General features: G+C 42.4%; 1 protein-coding gene across 2 annotated transcripts in view; it reads right to left on the bottom strand.

Annotated features, from left to right (window-relative positions):
- KIF5C (kinesin family member 5C) overlaps window positions 1-21046 on the bottom strand; it is a 146758-nt gene that overhangs the window by 95329 nt on the left and 30383 nt on the right. For both annotated transcript variants that reach the window (XM_070579701.1, XM_070579702.1), the window contains exon 2: window positions 5092-5182. In XM_070579701.1, the coding sequence (XP_070435802.1) occupies window positions 5092-5182 (91 nt within the window). The remainder of the gene's footprint in view (window positions 1-5091; window positions 5183-21046) is intronic.

Raw genomic sequence — 21046 nt, 5'->3', positions numbered from 1 at the left:
AAGAAAAAGAGAACATATAACACTCCATTAGAAGAAGCTCTACTTGGCCTTTCAAGTATTTAAAATGATGCCACAATTGGGGCTGGCCCGGTGGCCAAGTGGTTAAGTTCGCGCGCTCCGCTGCAGGCGGCCCAGTGTTTCATTGGCTCGCGTCCTGGGCACGGACATGGCACTGCTCTTCAAACCACGCTGAGGCGGCGTCCCACATGCCACAACTAGAAGGACCCACAACTAAGAAAATACAACTATGTACCGGGGGCCTTTGGGGAGAGAAAGGAAAGAATAAAATCTTCAAAAAAATAAATAAATAATAGATAAATAAATAAATAAAATGATGCCACAATTAAATCATTGTTGGAGAACCTATCTCTAGTGTTCAAGGTTGAAAGGAGCTGATGTCGCCCTGTTATCAACTCAATTTTCAATTAGAAGGTAATTTAAAAAAAAAAGAAAAAGCTCTTTGAACCCTGCATTCTCTATTTTCTTCCAAACTCTGGGTTTTGGGGGTTTTGTTTGTTTATTTGTTTAGGTTACATTTGATTATCAGTGGAGAGGAGAGGCAGGGAGGGGAAGTGCAGCACAAACAGTGCATTTTGGGGTTGGACGGCTGAGATGACAGGAGATGGAGGAGGCCTGAGAACCCGCCAAGGAAGGAGAGACGAGAGAACAGGCCTGTGCTCAGCACCACGCTGAGCCAGACAACCACCCCCACCCCGACTCTAACAGAAACAGCTCACAAAAAGGCACTTTCATCACACTGAATGACAGTTCCTGGGCCTGGAGAAAGCATTTGTTTCAGAGTCTCTGCTGTAACACAATGATTATTTCTGTACACCAGCCACAGAGCCAGGAACCAGCTTAGCCAGACAGAACCTTTCTTTGTGACGGGGTCTGGCGTGATGTGATCTCAGCTCACACCACACGGCCAGCAGCACCCTACGGACACAGCACACATCCATCCAGCCGCCACGTAAACCCCAAAGAGAGATTCCAGCGCAGGTGGGAGGAGCCTTCTCAACTCCCAGGAGGAGAGGAGTGGGAGACTTGAAAATACTTTCCGCCTCTTGTTGCAGACTTTAGAAGCCAAGCTTTCCGTTCTAGCTTTTCCTAGTCTAGGTCTTGCTGGAGCAGAAGAGTTAGTTCCATCGCCAGGTAAGAATTTGGAGAGGATGTAATCATACCTACACATCAATGTTCCTGAGGAGGCTTGCTGTGGCCTCCTACCAACTCTCCAAGTGAAATGCTGGCCTGGCAGTGGCACTAGAGTTTCCAGCTACAGAGGCTGACAATCCTAAGGCTCTCACCAGTCAACCAAACTACTCCAGCAGGCCATGCCCAGAGAAAATAGAGGTGGTCCTGCTGAACACCTGTGGCCAACCAGAAACCTATGGCCAACCAGCCAGCTTGAAGGGCAGCTGCTCTACCCAAGGGAGGGCTGCCGCATCTTCAGAGTGGAATCACATCTCATTATTGGCAACAGCCAGGGCCACTTGAGGCCCTGGAACCTCAATCTCTATTCTCCCCGCTCTCCTCTTCTCCCACCCCCACTCCTATCCCAGTCTTTTTGCAATGCTTGGTTAATAGTCCATACGGCCTGATAGAAAAGGAACAACCCATAAAATAATTGTTATTAAATGCTCATTATGGGGCCACCAGAAAATTGGGGGCAGGATGGTGTAGAAGAATTCAAGTAAGTCAGAAAACTCAGGCTCAAGTCCCAGCCTCACTAGCCCCTAACTGACCTGGACGAGTTACTTCACCTCAAATTCCTCTTTAGTAAAATAGGAATAATAATCTATACACCTCATAGAGTTGTTAAGATTTAAAATACAGTGACACATGTAAAGTGCATAGTAGATGCCTGACAGATAACAGTAGCCAAATAACTATATTTCTTCTTAAGAGTCATATATAGTATAATGATAAAATAGATCTGAGGACATCCTAAGCTTAAAACTCTTCAATGGGGCCACATTGCCTGTAGAATAAAGTCCATGAATTTCCATCAAACTCTGATCCAGCCTAAATTTTCAAGACTCATCCAGCAGGCATCCCGTACCACTTTCAGTTGCCCAAACATGCCTTACAACCTGTGTCTTTATGCTTTTGCTATTCCTTCTGCTTGAACAGCCCTGCTATATATATTTTACAGTCCTTAGGACCTAAGCTTTTCAAGAAGCCTTCCTTAATTCTCCACTCCCTCTCTCCATCCACCAAAATCAGTACCAAGCGACTGTCTTCTGTCTTCCCTTAGCATTCTGTACACACCTATCTTAAAGCACATAATGCCCACGTGTATGATAATTATGGATGTGTCTATCTTTTTCCCTATATTCGAAGCCTCTTGCAGACAGTCTTACGTATCTTAGTGACTCCAGTCCCTAGCAGTGCTTACCACATGGTAAACACTTAACATACTTGCAAAAACGAATAAATGAAAGAAACAACCAAATGCATGAAGTTTAAAGAAATTAAATCTGGAAAATAAGAAACCACTTTCTCTAGCACCGGATAGTCTACATCTAGTTAGTTTGGAAGGCAAATGCCCAGAGTGACTTCTGTAGGCTGGGACACAGTTAGTTGTACTTCAACAATAGCACCTGGTAACCATGGTTTTTAATTCCTAGGCATCCACAGGAACCTTCCTATTTACCGTGCTGGCAGTTACAAACCTTATAATCTCTTCCAGAAGAAATGGAGGAGATTCTACATACTCTTTCAGTCAACATTTTGAAAACACACACCAGACAAAGATGAGAGTGTGGGAGATATCAAGACTCTACAATCAAATGTTTGAAATATTTTTTTTAAAAACCCAATGAAACTGAAAGGAATGAAAAAACTGAGAGAGAATAAAGCCATGCAGTTAAAAGGAGTCTTTCTGATCTCAAAAACATTAAGGGTTTAGATAGACTTGAAAGGAAAGCTCCCCAGTCCACCACATTACCATGAATCACGGGAAGTGGAAGACTTTCAGAGTCATCTGATTCAATTCTTGACCTCTAGAAAAAAAGGCCCCCGCAGCACGACTTCCCATTCTTGATTTAAATACGGCCTGTCATGGCAAGAGATACCTCAGCTGTACCCGGAAATCTATTCCAAGGAGTTCTTTCTTACACATCTACATTTTCCCTTGCTGATGCAGAAATACCCAGCCACGTCCCCTCATGCTGGCTTCAGTGCATATTAAAAAAAGTTAAGTCAAGTCTTCATCATCCTCCTAATAATTTACTTTCAAGGGAGAATAAGATACTCTTTATTGCTATAAAATGGGTACATTTATGTTATATTTATGGTCCCCCCAAAAATGTCTGTTTATCATATCACATCAGAGCCTAATTTTATCCTAAGTGGTCTTCTTTGTGGTTCATTGCATATTGGGTCTCAAGTTATCCACAGTTAGGTCACATCTTCACAAGAACTCCCTAAGGACTGCTTATTTCTGATGTATCACACTACAGAACAATCCAAACACTGAAAGGAGCCCAAACTTCTCTAGTAAAGAAAGACTCAAAGATTATCATTATTGTTTGTTAATCATAGGATTTTTTTAAATGGAATGTACCCATCTCTAATTACAACACAGAATTAGAGAGGGTAGGGATGTATTTAAATGGCCCTCATGCTTAGCACAGCATGTGGTAAGTACTGTTTGGTTCTGATAATGAAGGGGGAGAGAGAAAGAAGGAAATTCTGGCTTATATGTGATTAGTCTTGCTTTAATAAAAATATGAAAGAGTCTAATAATAGAGGGGAAGGAGACCTGACCAGGAGGAAACTAGAACTATATATTCCAGAAAGAGGGAGAAACAGTGTTTAACTAGAAAGAGAAGCATAGTAGAAAAAGAGAGAAAACAAAAATTACCACCAGATACAGGCCCATACTATTAATTCAAAAAGAGCTCAAATTCAGGCTTATTTTTTCTCTTCAGTTTTCTACAATCATCTTACTGTGAAGACCTTCAAAATTAATTGATGTCTGCAACAATAATGTGAATAACCATACACCTCAGCAGGAACATTGCATACTAATGGGAGTCTCCCACGCAGGTGTCCAGGGTCAGAATTAATCTAACAGATGCACCCAGGGCTGATTTTCATGAATTTCAAGTAGTTAGGTTAGTCAGCTCAGCTTCTAAAAACAAGCAGCGCTAACATGACAAGGAGTCTTTTGGGCTTTGTTTTTACTTTTTGCTCTTTAAATCCAGAGCTACCTATAAAAGTACCAGCATCAAGACATTTGAAAGCACAATTGCCATAGCATTCAAATTTGAAGGCAAGGATCTGAGGATGAAAAGCAAATAGCAGGAGCCGCTCCTCAGCTCTGTCCAGATGGCGAGCTCCCCCAAGGCAAGCTCCAACCTGCCCTGATTTGAAAGGGCAAGGGACAGCAATGTGTAAACTGCTCCATCTCTCTGCTGTTATTTTGACACAAATCCTTCAGGGCCACGGCCAGTCCCAGAGAAAAGGACTGATTTTTAAGACACAAATTTAGGCTTCAGGCTAGATATCTGGAGGAACAAATGTTGGGATCTGGGTGGGATGGCTGAAAGTGGGTTAGATGAGGGTATAATTATGGAATGCTGAGCAGCAAGAACAGCTCAATAACCAACAAGGTAATAGGATTTTATCATGCTATAGAAAATTCCTTGATGCCCAAGAATTTTCCACATTTAAAGCTTCCTTCTGAAGAGAGAGATGCACAAAACAAATAAACCGAAAATGTACAACCGGAGCATCAGGAACATCTATTTTTCTCCTTCAAAGGAAAAAGGGGATCCTATACCTAGAGCAGTATTTTAAAATCATTACAGAAACAGTGTGACCACAGCCTACCTTGCTTTTAAGCTTCTACGTGACAGAATAACTCCCAAAAAGGTGGCAAAAGAAATAAAGAAATCTCCTTGGAAAGGAGGTATAGAGAGGTTAAATAACTTGCAAATCAGGGCCAGAGCTCAGGCTATAATTCAGTGTTTCCAATTAGCAGGCCTCTGCTTACAGCCAAGGCACATTGATTCCTAGGCTGCAAATAGCACTTAATGTTTTCAATTACTCTGAAAGCCCAGGAGGAAATAAAGAAATAGCACTCACCTTTGACAATTTGCTTTGCACACGCATTGTAAACCTGCTCTTGGGTCGTGCTGGGAGGCAGCACTCTGTCGAAGACATATGGCTTCCCTTGCTAAAAAAAAAAAAAAAAGACAAAAGAAAGAAAAGGGCGGAGAAAACACATTAGAAGTTTAAGAATAAAAAATACTAATATTAGTAGACCACTGGCACCGATCCTATTCTTTAAGGCAGTTCTTTATCAAGACTAGGAAATTTTTACAGCGTGAACCATACATACAATGTGTGTATGTGTATCATATGCTGAGAATCTGTGAGGAGAAAGATAAAAGGATTTTTTTTACTTGAAACACTTTTTCTACTTCATTCATCCATTTGAACAAATATTTACTTATTGAGAGCTTACACTGAGCCTAGTCTAGATACTGACCAAATCAGAACACAGTCCTGTCCCTGCAAAGCGTTCAGTCTAGTGTGGCAGACAGATAGTAAGTAAGAAAGCAAACACATAGGAAAATGCAAAATGTTTAGGTATAAAATAACAGGAAAGGGGAATGATAGACAGCGCAGAGAAGACCTCCCTGAAGAAGTACCAGTTAAGTGGATCTTTTCTGATGGTGAAGAGCCACAGAAGAACATTCCAGGCAGACGGTGGAGCAGACAGGAGGTATTTCAAGGAACTGGAGGGTGGTACAAGAGGAGGTGGGAGGAAATCAGGCAGCAGTTCATGAAGGGCACTGCTAGCCAAGGTAATGTCCTTGGATTTTATTCAATGGGAAGATGACATGATCAGATTTGAAAAAGTGCTCTTATTAGCAAGACATTATTTGCTTTGTGTCCCAAAAAATTCTAGCGATTTCTTTACACACATAAGTGGTACCTTAACTGGGTCAAGCCTTCAGAGACAAAGGAGACTCTTCTGTACAGTAAACAAGTGATTGCCCCACATGTGGGGTCTTGGGATTTGGTTTGACCCTGAGGCGTATGTAATGCAAAGAGCAGAGGGAAAGGGAAGAAACTCTGCCTCAGGACTATATGAGCCCTGAGCCCAACCACCCAACCACTGAATGTTCTACAAGGAGTAATTGGGCAGTTACATGTCAGGCACAGGGCTGAGCACTGGGGAAGGCAGTCGGTAAGACAGACACAGCCTCTTCCCACAACGGCGCCTTTTCCTCACCAATACTGCCCAGACAAAGGCCCTCCTGCTGCCCTTCCCACAGCCCCATCCACCCAGGCGGCCCTTCATCTTCATTTTCCCTGAGTGGCAGAGGGGAGGCAGGAGAAAGAGGAGAACCCAGAGCCTCCTTCACTCCCACCCCACACCTCCTATACATGGCTCTGGCCACCAGAAACCACCTAAGGACAGCCTGACACCTTGAAAAGATAACTGCTCCTGAGGGATCCAAGGACAAAGCTTGTTACATCCTATAACCTTCACACAAAAGTAAGCACACAGCTGTCAGACTGGCTTAACGTTCACTCGTTTATGACTAGGGGTACAGCATAGGTAAGGGCCTCAGCTTCAGGCATTCATGTGTGAGCTTTAGTCTTTGAAGGTGGATTCAGCCAACCAGCTAAATAAGCTACTTGCAGTATGACGTTAGAAAAAATGGAGAATTCTGAGGTACTATAAAATTTTGTTTTTATACAAAGCAGCAGAACCAATCATTCTGTTACAATTATGGAAAGGGATCATTTTCTGATGTTCTGTTCCCAGAAAATGTCGTTCAATTAGTGAACCACATATTTGGTTGAATAACCAAGAGAATATTCCTCATCACAATCTATTGCCAACTATCAGCCCTCTACATTCTTATTAACTTCATCTATTTGTAAAATTCAACTAAATGTCAGTAGGGTAACAGGTTAGAATAAACATTTACAGAGTTTGCCTACGTATCCATTGAACCTTCTGGAAAGAAAATGCAGCTTTGCTTAATTTAAAATAAATCCACTATTTCTCCAAACTTGGTGAGAATCACCAAAATAAACCATCTTGTTTACAGCATGATCCAGCTTTGGGTTTTAGAGAAAATGTACTTAATACAGTAGGAAAAATGACCTATCAAATTATAGTATATGGTACCAAAAAAAAGACTCCTCAATTTTGCTCTTCAATTTAGACTGTTTGTTGGAATGCATTATACTTTCACTTTAAGAGAGGTAGAAAGTAAAAAATCTCAACTTCTCATTTAAATGATGTCATTTATGAAGTGACTAACAAATAATTGAACAATTTTCCATAACCTGAAGTTAACTTCCAAACAGAAGCCACCTTCGAGAAAGGATAAAATTCAGGAAATGATTTATTATGAGACCTATCTTGTCAGGTTTAGCACATTAAGAAGTTAAAAACATAAGCATTTTTATGTGTCCTTTCATGCACTGAGTTGGCTATAGACTTTTATTTTAGGTAAACCTTAAAGCCTTGGAATTAGAATACAGAATTAGAATTTAGTTACTGATGATTTTCAGAGAACTGACTTGTGGCACGGCCATACCAGCTGTATATACATCTGCTATTAAAAAACAACAACGAAAAACTAATTACTCTTTGTTGCTTTGGTAATGGTATGAAAATCTCACAAATTCTGATGGAGACTTCAGCAAAAGCCCATCTCCCACGGCCCCCAAGGAGACAAGAGCCCCCCTTGTTTCTGACTCCATTGTGGCTGAGGGTTTCTACGGGCAGGCACTGAGCCCAGTGTGCTCCAGTCATCACTAAGTCTGCAGCTATGGAATAAACCTTTGGAATTACATTTTGATATGGGTGCTGGGTGCCAACACTTGAAACTGAATGATGAGGTCATCATTTACTCCCTCTGGAAACACTTTCCTTTCCAGGCATCTAATGAGCTCATGGTTCTCTGACCTCTCTGCCTACTCTCAATCAGTGTCCTTTGCTGGTGTCTCTTCCAGACTTCTAAACGATGTGTCTCCTGGACCCAGACCTCAACCTCCTCTCTGTCTATACTCTTAACCTTCACGTAATTTAAATGAACTTTTCAGCCTTCCTCTCTCACTAAGCTCCAGATTCATATACTCAATCATCTGCTGGACATTTCTACTTTGGTGTCCATTAGCCATCTCAACCTTAACTGGCCAAAGAAGAATCATCAAGCCCTCTCTATCTGAGTAAGAATTGTATCACAAATCACCCAGTTTCTCAGACCAAAAGCATTCAGTATGTCCCACAGATTCCATACCCAAAATACATCCAAATTCTATCACTTCTCATCATCTATACCACACAACCTTAGTCCAAGCCACCATCATTTCTCATCTGGACAACAGCTATGGCCTCCTGACTGGTCTCCCTCGTCCATTCTTGCTCCTAACAATCCAATCTTCACTTAGCAGCCAGAGTGAGCATTCTAGAATTATAAATCAGACGATATCATCTCCTCCCTTAAAAACCTCCACTGGTTCCTATTATACTCAGGCTAGACCCTCTTCACCCTCAGCTCCCTGCATTCTCCCTCTCACTACAGTGAAGCCCACTGGACTTCCTCCTGTACTGTGCCTATTCCTTGGCTCAGAGGCTTGGCTCTTAACTCTTCCTTTCCCCTAGAATTTTCTTACTGCAGATTTTCATTTGGTTGTCTTTATCACCCTTCAGAAGTCAACTCCTATTTTTCTTCTTGAGGGCTTCCATGATCCTAACTAAAGCAGCCCGACCCTCACCCTGGCATCACTCTCTATTACATTACCCTATTTGGTTTGTTCCATAGAAATTAGTATGTGACCTATTCTCAACCAATCAAATGGACCACTACAATTGAAGCATTTGACCAGCTAAGCCAGAAGCCATATAAATCCCAAGACCTAATTACATGTAGGTAAACCCGCTGCAATTTATGAAGGGAACCTAGATGGGACATACATATCCCATACACATTACAACTGAAAATGAAGTATACCCAGCTCTGCCATGGACGCCTCCACATAGAACAGTGCTAGTGGCATAGGAGCAGTGTAACTAGATAACTTACCAGGATCACATACAAAAAATAACAACAGATGGTTCTTAAATTTTTATAGTTAAAATTAAAAAGAAAAAAATCAAACCACCAGAATTCCTATCAAGTTGTTGAGAGCAAAGTGTCTGTGAACCATATGGCCTGACTATTAATACATTTGACCTGGTACCCAACAACTGTTTCCCAGCCTGGAAGGAATATTACTCTGGGAGACAGAGAAAAGCAAAAGACTCGCTTAAAGGTTTAGAAGATGGGCACCAGGAGAGATTTAAGGAAACTGAAATTAATTATCCCCAAGAAGAGATAATCAAGAAGAGATAATCAAGAAGTAATCTAATAAGAATCTCTAAGACCAATTAAGAGTTGTGACCAAAGGTTGCCAAAGATCTGAATGATTTTTCTTCTATCTTTACTAAGAAAGAAAGAAATAGAAAAAAAAAAAAGACTTAAAGTTCCACAGCAAGATTTCTCACTCTGTGGAATGATCTTCAGACGCTGAGGAGTATTAGGAAGAGGAACTGACGATGGAGAAGAATCATTAACTCCCTGTCTCAGGTGTTTATGTGACTTCATTCCTGACAGTACAGGAGATGACGAGTTCTTTCAGCCCATGCTGACCACCTTCTCTCTACTGTCCACCAACACCATCACCAACCGCTATGATCAACCCTTTTATAGTTTATCTCATTTAATTCTCACAGTAACTCTGAGATAGGTTTTACTATCCCCATCTCACAAACTAGAAAACTAGGGCCCAGCCACATTATCAACTCTATTACTTTGGGGAAAGAACTTTAAGATGCTGATTTCAAGTGTACTTCCTTTACACCATGCTGTTTTCCCAAGTGGCTTACGATTTATTAGAAAAGCAGGAGACACACAAAACAGCAGATTCTGAGACTAATACAAAAGACTGAAGCAAAGTGATTAACGAGGTAACAAAAGACAGAGAGCCCTACTATAGCCTACAGCAGTCAAGAAGTGACTGACCATCATGGTGGGACTGACATGAAACCAGTGAGGAATTAAGGACTTAAGATCAGGGATGAAGGGCAAGAGTGACAAGAAAAATGGTGGGCATGCACATGGCAAGCCTTCCTCACAACAGAAGGAATTAAAAACAGGCAAAGGCTGACCAAAGGCTAGGAAAAGAGAGATGTAAGACTTGCTATGAAAAGTCAAAATTATTAAGAAAAATTCAAGAATATTTCAGAGCCAAAAGATCCTTCAAGGTCATTCCAAACTAACATTGTGTTTTACAAATAAACAAACTTGAGATCATCAGAGTGTAGACGACTTGCAGAAAGTCACCCAGCTAATTAGGTGGATAGCAGATCTGTGCCTAGGATCCAGACCTCCTGGCTCCCTATCTAGTGTTCTACAAGTTCTGGCTTTAGAATCAATTACTCTCTACAAACATCAAGGAAACAACCAGCACGAGCCTCTGGTGCTTTCTTTTCCTACTTTCCTCCCAATCAATTCTAAATTATTTACAAACATACAACTGATGAGTTCAATGAAGAAAGAGTCATTGCTACGACAGCTGAAGGAGTACAGCAGGAGTATGAGAATCACGACCTTTCGAAACCGAAGTTCACTGACATACGAACTTCAGTCAGCCAGTCCAACCTCCTCTCAATGCACAATCCCATCTTCATGGGCTGTAACAAGTGACAGTGAACTCAACTAGCTCTAACTGTTAGAAAGTTGTGTCCTTATATTGATTTAAAATTTGCCTCCAAGAAGAATTCAACCTGATGCAGTCCTCCAGAACAAGACAGACCAAGTCAGAGAACCCTGCCTACATCTACCTCACAGCTTTGTCTCACTTTGAGAGCTAAGCGTTCAATGTCCAAATCTCTTTTCTCCTCTCTGAGAGAGAAAGAGAAAGACAGATATGCTTCCTTCCTAAAAGTTGTATGGACTTGTCTTGACTTGAAGTACTCCAAAGGTGTCCAAGGTTAAGACATCAGTAAAGGATTATATTGGTTTGCACAAGAAGAAAAGATAAACTGATAGACTGTTAAGGGCTTTAGTAACAACCTGAAAGAATGTTTCCAAAACATTACGTAAAGAGCAAGAAGTCCTTGAGTTAATGTTGACACTCATTGTTTATCAACACAAATATCCTGCCAAAATAAGTTTTGTTTTGTGTTGTATTGTTTATTGAAATATAAGTCACATACCATAAAATCCACCCCTTAATAAAAGGATAGGACTCAGTGGTTGTCTGAGTATTCACAAGGTTGGGCAACCACTGTCAAATGCCAGAACATTTTCATCACCCCAAAAAGAATCTGTACCCATTAGCAGTCACTCCAACCCCCCAGCCCTAGACAACCCCTAATCTACTTGCTGTCTTTATAGCTTTGCCTAATCTAGACACTTCACATAAATTGAATCATACAATATATAGCTTTTTGTGACTAATGGCTTCTTTTACTTATAATGTTTCAAGGTTCAGCCATGTTGTAACATGAATCAGTACTTCACTCACTTTTGTGACTGAATAATATTCCACTGTATGGACTTACCACATTTTATTTATCCATTCATCAGCTTATGGACATTTGGGTTGTTTCTACTTTCTGGCTATTATGAATGCTGCTATGAACATTCATGTTCAAGTTTTTATGTGGACATGTATTTTCATTTCTCTTGGGTATATATCCAGGAGGGGAATTTCTGAGTCATATAGTAACTCTATGTTCAAGACTCATATGTCAGTTGAGGAACTGACAAATTGTTTTCCAAAGTAGCTGTACCATTTTACGTTCCTACCAGCAGTATATGAGGGTTCCAATTTCTCCACACCCTTGCCAACACTTGTTACTGTCTATCTTCTTTATTATAGCCATCCTAGTGATTATGTGGTGGTATTTCTTCATGATGTAGATTTCTATCTCAGGAGAAGTTTTTTCAGTTGACACTTAACATAAAATTTATTTCAATAAATGTTATGGATACAGAGATGTCTCCAGTGGTGCAACACACTGTTGTTCTGTTTTCTTAACATTTATAAAGTAGCCCAGAGTGAGAAAATCATCTTATGGAAACTATAAATCATACACATCCATATGCTTTAAGAAAGAGAACGGCTGACCAGAGAAGGGAACTTACAAAGGGATTTATGATAGGGTTTCTGTGCTCCTCACTCTAGTAGCCAACAGGCTGCATGTTGCCCAAAGAAGGCAGCCTACCAATATATGGTGGAAATGAATTCAAATAAACTTAGATATAACTCCCATCTCGCTGAGGCTCAGTTTCCTCATCTGTAAAACAGAGCCAATAATATCCACAATTCAGGCTCCTTGTGAGGATTACATAGGCTCATGTGAATAAAGGATCTACTGCAGTGCCTAGTGTTATAGAAGACGCTTAAGACGTGGCCATCTCCACACACACAATGGCTCTGTGCCCGGAGGAAGGCAGCCGGTGCCAGTTCTGGCCAACGCCAAGGCTGCTCCCAGGAGAGGCTGCAATGAAACTCATATCCATGAAGCAGCCATTGGCTTCTACCGGAGTTGCCAAGGCAATGCCAACCACTTCACGTCTCGAGAACGAACAAAGGCAACACACAGAATGAGTCTTATAAGCTTTCTTCCTGCAGGAAACCAGGCTGGAATTCTTTCCTTTCTGCCAAAAATCCTGCTGTGTGGACACACAAGCACTGTCAAGATCTCAGACAGCTATGAAAAAACACTGGGAAGGCAAATCACCCAAGTGATAATCAAGAAATTCAGAATTATTGCCTAATGGGCAAAATGAAGACAGAAGTGTTACCTGTGTTAAAGAAATTAATGGAATCTATGTTGCAAAACTAAGGTTCTCATTTGTAGGTGATTTTCATTTCATATCAAAATACAACCACTTCCCCCCAGTTCTTTGCTCTTTAACTGCTCTGTATCCTAATCTGCCAAGATGCAGGGATGAGCAGAGAGTTAGGAGGACTGGTTCTGGTCCAGGACCTCACTCCTCACATACTTTGTGACCTTAAACAATTTACTTATATCTTCCGGACCTCCTTCCCTCTGTAAAGTGAAAGACTGGATCTTTCTGGCTCTAACATGCTTTAATAATAATGAGCAGAACTGGGATTCTGGGGTTTTTCCCCATAAGAGAGGCTTCTGTCTTGACCACATGAAGCCTGAGAGAAGTAAACTATAAACTGGAGAAAGCTCCATGTTCTATATACTTAGAGAAACGAATAAAAATTGCTGCTATGGTTATTTCAACCATAGTTGAAATAGATCTAGTTTTCTCCGAGTCAAGTCTGAAAAAAAAAATCAAACCTTCCTCACTGGACAGGAGGTGAAAAGCTGTTTCCCTGAAGGCAGAATGTAGGGTTTATTTTGCCAAGTGGAAGATAGCAAAGACAACGCTGAGCTTTCTTTCTGGGGCACGTCGCCCTGGCAGCAGCTGCCTGGCGCAGCCCTGTGCAATCCAGTCAAATTGTCACCCTGCAAACCTCTCCCAGTTACGCTGAGACTCACAGTGGCACCTCCAACACGGAAGCAACATGGTGACACATGTAAAGTTCTCTTCCCTTTACAAATGAAATATATGAAATGAAAAATGAAATTCACAAAAAAGATAAAACATAAAATCTTTTGCCCAGACCTTCACTTGGCGAGGTATGATGCATACAGAGGGTTCTGATAACAGGCACCGCAAATGGAATTAATATTCTACTAATTTTTTTCACCCTTCAGAAACAGCTTCTATATTTTATTTTTTCCATGTATTGGGCAGCAATTTTGCTTTTATGCTATGTTCGAGTCTCTCATCTCCATTTGTTCCTCATGATTTTAGAGGCTGAGCAGGAACACTTGCTTCCCTTTCTGGGAATGGAGAATAACTTCCCACAACCACGTGGAAGGGAACAATTTGAGCTGAGACTAGCATCCAGAATTTCTGGTTCCCAGCCAAGCCTTCTACCCAAAACACCATATTGCATCTTGTCATTGATCCTCCAAGAACATATTTAACCCCTAACTATAGATTTTCTAAGAATTCCACGCATTTGGGTTTAGAACATGACGCAATGTAACCTAGAGTGCAATGGCTTGCTTTTACACATTACAGATAAAATAACTCCTATAAAATACAGGAAAAAAATTTTCCCATAAAATAGAATAATCACTTTAATGAAAACCAGCAACTGTCATTAGTTAAGTTCAGGGTAGCTATGTCATAGTTAGTGTCTAAGGTTGCCAAAAAGGGAGCTACTCATACAAATGCTAAATAGCAATTCCACAGCCAGCTAAGTCCAGGATAGATGGGCTGGAACTCAGGCAACATAAGGCTCGTGCATCCCAGTCCAATGAGACTCTGTCCTCACCCAGGAGAAGGGACGTTTGACCTGTAGGGGGAGAGATGGATAACCCAACTGGCAGATGAAGTACTTGGGGTGCACCGAAAAAAATTATTTTTAAGTTTTGGTGTTACTGAATTCAGCCACAATTTTGTAATCAGAAAATATAGGGACTGGCCCAGTGGCATAGTGGTTAAGTTTGCATGCTCTGCTTTGGTGACCCAGGTTTGCAGGTTTGGATCTCAGGTGCAAACCCACATCACTCATCAAGCCAAGCTGTGGAGACTTTCCACATACAAAATAGAGGAAGATGGGCACAGATGTTAGCTCAGGGCCACTCTTCCTCAAGGGAAAAGAAGAAGATTAGCAACAGGTGTTAGCTCAGGGCCAAACTTCCTCATCAAAAAAAAAAAGAAAAGAAAAAAGAAAATCTAAAAGAAGCTGTTTTAAGTATAGCTGACACAGAAGCTTTGTATCTTTTAAAAGATTTTTAGTTTTACTTGGAGGATAAGGCACCATATTTTTAGTGCTTAAGGTACTGGAAGGGCTGGGTGGCCACAAACGAGCTAGGATTTGAAAAGTAAAATCTCCCAGCGCTTCTTGTGTCAGCCCCGCCCCTCATTCCTGACTTGAAGTTCCACCACGTGAACCATTAATGCATTAGACAACAAGACAGACCACAGTTCCAGAAGGTAACTGTTAGCAGAAATAGCTCTCTAGTCTTCTGCCAGGGGCAGCAGTTAGCTTACCAGATTCATTAGTTAATAAAACTGAGATAAAGTAGTTGTTCATTTCTCAGTAGACAATGAACTGTGCATGTGTTGGGGAGAGACGGGGAAGGGAGAGGAGTTCCCCAGACCAAGGAGCGAAAATCAGGGTGACAGGGAGAGCACCAAAGGCAAATGCCATCTCCTTCCCAACCAGCCTAGGATGGGCCAGCAGACACTTGTTTAAACCTATTATTCTAAGCAGCTTTTGCTCAGCTATCTAGGGTTAATAATTGTTTAATATACACCCACACTCAGTTATCTGAAGGGCTGCTTGCTGGTACCTTCTCCCTTGAGAAAGGAACGCTGTGTTCGTCAACTCTCATCCCATGTTTCGTCTCAATATCTCCCTCTTCACAGGCTCCTTCCCTTTGACCTAAAACATGTTCTCCCTCAACTACTGAGTAGTTCTCCCTCAAACTACTGCCCCATCTCTGCCTTCATTCTCTTCTCTTGCCTCTACTTCCTCAATCCTCCATCTCCAACCTGTCTCCTCACTTTTACCCTCATTTGCCTGCTTTCTTAAAGGGTCCCATGGCCGCCTACTCACCAAATCTAAGACCGTCTGACAGCCTGCTTAGGTCCTCAAAGTTAACAAACCATTAAGAGCTGTGCCACCAGCCCTACCTTGTTGAAACTCTGATCTGCTGTCTCCCGAGATACTGCACCCTCCCGCTCAGTATTCTTTCCTCTTTTGACTCCTCCTTCTCTTCTGTCGCTAGTTCTCCTTCCTGCCAACTCCAAACAAAGAATGTCCCTAGCTGTCTTGTTGGACCTCTTCTCTTTTGCACCCTCCTCTTCTGTACTTTGTCCCATGAAAGAGCTCAAATACTCCCGTAGTTTCCGTCATAACTCTGTGCAGAAGACTCACAAAACTCCATCTACAACCCTAAGCCCCAAACCCATGTTACCAACTGTCTGATTAAAACCTCCAACTGAATGTCCCCAAACACCCTAAACAACTTATGTTGAAAAGGAAGATCATTGTCTTCTTCTTCCTCCTCCCCCTCCACCTCTCTCTACCACTGTCTCTAGTCATCTAGGCCGAAAAGCTCAGCACCATCTTGCCCACAGCTCTCCCTCACCACTGTCACCCATCAGTTGCCACAGTGGTGGTTGATTTCTTTGGTCTATCTTTTGCTTTGCATCTCAGCTATATTACTTTTTTCCTAGACTTGTGCAAGAGCATTCTAGGTGGTTGGCTTGTCTCTCTTCCCCTCAAATACATTCCACATCCTTTCCCAAATCCATCCAGCTTTGGCTCAGCTCCTAAAAGATGGCCCCCAACCACTTGATGGGTTGCTCTATCGTACATAAGCCCCCTAGGTAGACACCTTCTATAATAGGGGACCTACCAACCCTCACAGGTGGGTCCTTCTCTCCCTGACACTCCAGTGATACACTCACAATGACTTTCCTGCAGCCACTTCACTGCTCTAACTATTCTCTCTAATCGGAATGTCACCTTGACACCTTTACCTTGTTATCTGTCAAAATACTACCTGTTCTTTGAGACTCATACCAAATGCTATCTCTTCCAAGACAAAGCGTTTTCTTGAGCCTCTCAAACAGATGCCATCTCTCTCTCTTTCCTTCTTTGAACTTCCATGGCACTTTGATACTCTTCCAGGGGGACTCTGATCACAAACTACTTCATATTACAGTCATCTGGAAGCAGATCATGGAAAGAAAACAGGATCTAGGGCCAGAGATTGGGGCAAAAGAAGGATAACGTATCTGAGTGACTCTTGCCTGCCAGGCTCTATGCTTTGCCTGAGCCATCACACAGATTTCTCAAAAATACTCTCTAACATAACTATCACTCTTTACACTTTTCAAATGACAAGGTCAGGTTCAGAAAGACCCCTGACTTGCACAGGGTCACAAAGCCCTTATTATATTTCCTTCACATGGTAATAGTGAGAAGCAAGTAGTGAAAGGCATACAAAAATCACTTTACAAATTGCAAAGCATTGTACACATATCTGTCATTAGCTTTATAACTTATCTTACTTACCCTTTTATAGATTTTTAGTTAAAGACATGTTGTATATCTTACCAATCTTTGGATTCTCTGCAGCACTCATGACAATTATTAAAAGTGCTTAAATGGTTGCTTAATTAAATTGGATTTCTGATGACAAGTCTCAAATTAATAGGATTTTGAAAATTTTCACTAAAAAAAAAGTTGTCATTTATTTAGCAGGTGCAAGATCCAGGCACAGACTATCTCTAATTTCCACAGCATCACTGGAAGGCTTGTATCATTGTCCTCAGTTTATGGGTGGGGAAATCAGAGGTCAACGGCAATCATAACAGTCACACAGCTAGCAAGGAGCAGAGGCAGAGGGCCTGATTTTGAAGCTCATGATGTCCCACCATTGCAGACTCCTGACCACAAAGAGCCTATTCACCTAGATGCCATCACAATCCAAAAATGTTTCTGCAGCAGAGGTGATTTCTGTTGCTTATGAGCACAGAAACGTTACTTTCTTTCTGATACCCAGGAGCACTGAGAGCTCCCTCTCAGATGCCACTCAATATATCACACCGTGGTGAACACTGGCATAATTGGCACTCTCCTCCACACAGCTGAACAGATTTCATGTATTCGTGTAGATTTAGAGTTTCTCTTCTCACTGCCTTTTTCAACAAATATTGACTGAGAATCCTTACGTGCCAGGATTCATTGAAGACACTGGGAATGCAGCAATAATGAGACAGGGGTTTCCTGTCTTTATGGAGCTTTCATTCTAACAGAGTGGGAGGAGACAGGCAATAAGCAAGCAAATCATAACAAAGATAATTTCTGCTAGTGTTTTCACATGAAGGGAACAAAGAGGGTAGGGAGGATGGCTCTGAGCACGTCAATACCAGAGTGGAGGCCTGGAGGCTTGCCAGCCACGGGAAGAGCAGGGGGCAGAGTGCTCCAGATAGAGGTGACCGAAAAACAGCAGCATTGAGTTAGGAAGCACTCGGTGTGTTGGAAAGTAGCTGGTGTATTTACAGAGAGTAAGGAGCAGGATGAGGTAGAGGCCCAGTGCTGGAAAGCCCAGGAGTATATTCTTGTAATATACTTTTAAGCAAAGACATGGCCTGATCTGGTTTCTGTTTTTAAAATATCACTCTGGCTACTCTGTGGGGACTTGGTGTTTGGGGAGAGGATGTGAAGTAAGACAAACATAAAGACCACTTAGGAGGCCATATAGAAGTCCAGAGACACGGGATAACTTGGATTAAGGAGTGAACAATGGAGATGGAAAGAAGAGGGCGGATTTGAGATAGGTTGGGAGGACGGCCCCGGCTGTAAACATGGATGACAAAGAACCACACAATGAACTCTTGCAAAGGTCCATGAGTTGCTTTACTGACTTCCATGCCAGAGTCACAGGCTGCAGATCACTTAAATTCAGCCCAACGTGCAGGGTGATCAGGCCAGGAAGGCCTCAAAACAGTCTTTAGAGATTGCCTCTCCTGCTTTGACCTCCAAGTTCAAGCATGTCAAGTGTAGTCATCCGAAAAGTCCAGAAATCAAGGTGAAGAGAGAGCGTGAGGTACCAAGTACCTCATGTCAACATCCTCCATGCCCACAACAATCCATGGAATTGATATTATCACCCCCCCATGTGAGAGGGACAACAGATTCCCCAACATCACTCAACCGGTACATGGCAGGTCCACAATCAAGCGAAGGTCTGTCTGACCCCAATGCCCACACTCCTTCAACCTCACCACGTGTGAAATCCAAAGAGACTTTACTGCAGGGAGAGTGAGCGTCACAGCCGCTGGTGACCATGAGTTAATCCCACCCACTCCTGAAACTACTGCGAGATCTACTCTTTAACTTCAGTCTCCCCCACTTTCTTTCAGAATTTTCTAGGTAAAAATGCTTTCCTTTATTGAACATATAATTACTGATGCTCCCTTGTGTCAGGCCAACCTGCTAGACCCCAGGAAGCCAATAGTGAGAAGGACACAGTCCTCAAGCACCAAGAGTCTAGGGTCTGACGGGGGAGGCAAAAGAAGCAGGAAAGGAAGGTGGTTTTTCTCTCCTTGGTCCTTTCAAGCCCTAAATGCTACGGTTAAAGTGATCCCGGAAATTTGGCTGATATTTTCAGGGTCTTCACTGCTTTTGTGCCTCACTGGCCTCATTATGCAGATAACTTCACAGATTCATTCCATCTTATTATCTGGTAAGAGGACTACCTAACGAAAAAAAGGTGTCGGTTTAAAAAACGCAAAGTCTCAGGCAGAATAACTCATCTATTTTAAGCAGCCTTCAGATATTAGCATTGCTAATCAGCACCTCACTGGACAGTTATGACCAACTCTAAGCGCAACATGGGGAATATAGCAATATAGTGATAGAGAGCAGCTATAGGATGCTGGAACCAGGCAAAACGGGGAGTGTGCTGCCTCAATCATCTCCCTGAATCCTCAGACGACCCCATGGAGGACATGATCCTGAGAATGCCTGTTTTACAGTTAGAGAAACCAAGGCTTAGGTTGGTTAAATGACTTGCACAAGGTTACCCAGTGAACAAGTGTGGGATGGAACATGGGCCCATGTTCTTAACCCATCTTCTGTTCTGCTAAGGCCAGGGTGGGCCTTTAAAATGATGGAGGGTTACACATAAGAAGTTGGATTGATGGACCTAGCTTTATTGTGTCTGGAGGAGAGGAATCTTGGAGGGTGATGCATTAAACCATATTCAGGATATTTTCTAAATAAATTGAGACAGCTGCTCTCCAGTTCCCACGATGGTAGAAGAAAAGGTTTTCACCCTCAGCCTGGCAGGTAAAGATAAAGAATAAGAAAAAGAATGTCCAGACAGGGGGGTCTTTCTGGACCCTGGGGAGTTCTAGTGACCCCTATAATTGTTTGCCAAACCACAAATGCCTCCTCATAACCCTACTCTTTCTTCAAGGATCAATTCAAATCCTACCTGCTGAAAAGCCTTTTTTTTCTGGTTATTTTCCCTTTTTTGAGAATATATGTCTTCTCCCCAGTTGAATGGCAACTGTCTGGAGGGAAGGTGCCAGGACTTAACCTTCTCCTTTTGTCTCCAATGCATTTCTTTGGAAAATACACGTGGCTAGTGATTCCAGAAGTAATCATCTGAGTTGCCTGGAAAAGTCTACTTTCCACCCTGGTAAACACTAGAATGCCTTTCCCAGATCAACTCCATATCTGTGACTGTGGGCAATGCTGAAATAAAAGGAAAGCCAGGCCAGCCAAAACTTTCAATGTAAATGGTGGCTACAGCAACTGAGTAGGTTGGAAAGATTTGAGACAGGGGCAGGCCAAAATATTCCCACAGGGACTGCTGGCCTGCAGACTATGGGATAGGTCTGCATGAACCAATGACAGGAAATTGCTTTTACTCTAGGAAAGCCTGCTGAGAGGTCCCGGTCAGACGCATGCCCCAGGTATCTACTCACTTCAGCTGCCTCTGAGCCATGAGTAAGACAGGAGGGCTGGGGCATCTCAGTGCTCTCTTCTCCCCACCTCCTCACCTTCCTCCTTCAGGGCCACCTAAGCCACAAAGCCAGCTCTTCATTAGTCAACTCCCCACCTTCCTCTCCCGCTCTTCCCCTGGTGCCCTCATGCTTGGATCTGAGGTCAGGAGCTCTGGGCTTGGAGCCCTACACAGAAAATGACCTTCCTTTTCTCCCTAGATTAGATTTGTTCCAGACAACTTTCAGCCCGGTAGTCACTCTATTCCCACATGCTCCATGATCCAACTTACCCAGGAAGAAGATGCAAAGAATGCAAACACGTGGGTACAGCAATCCCAACAAGAAGAGACCTCAGCCTCCCAGGTTAATGGGCAAAGCTTGGGACTCAGTTGTGCAGTGAGCTGGGCCCTTTCCATGCCCACAATTCCACACCTGGGTGCGTGAGTGCCACTGTG

This window comes from Equus przewalskii, chromosome 17 (assembly GCF_037783145.1).
Source record: "Equus przewalskii isolate Varuska chromosome 17, EquPr2, whole genome shotgun sequence".
Taxonomy (NCBI): domain Eukaryota; kingdom Metazoa; phylum Chordata; class Mammalia; order Perissodactyla; family Equidae; genus Equus; species Equus przewalskii.
Note: the sequence above shows the minus strand (reverse complement) of the source record. Positions and strands in the feature narration are given on the sequence as shown.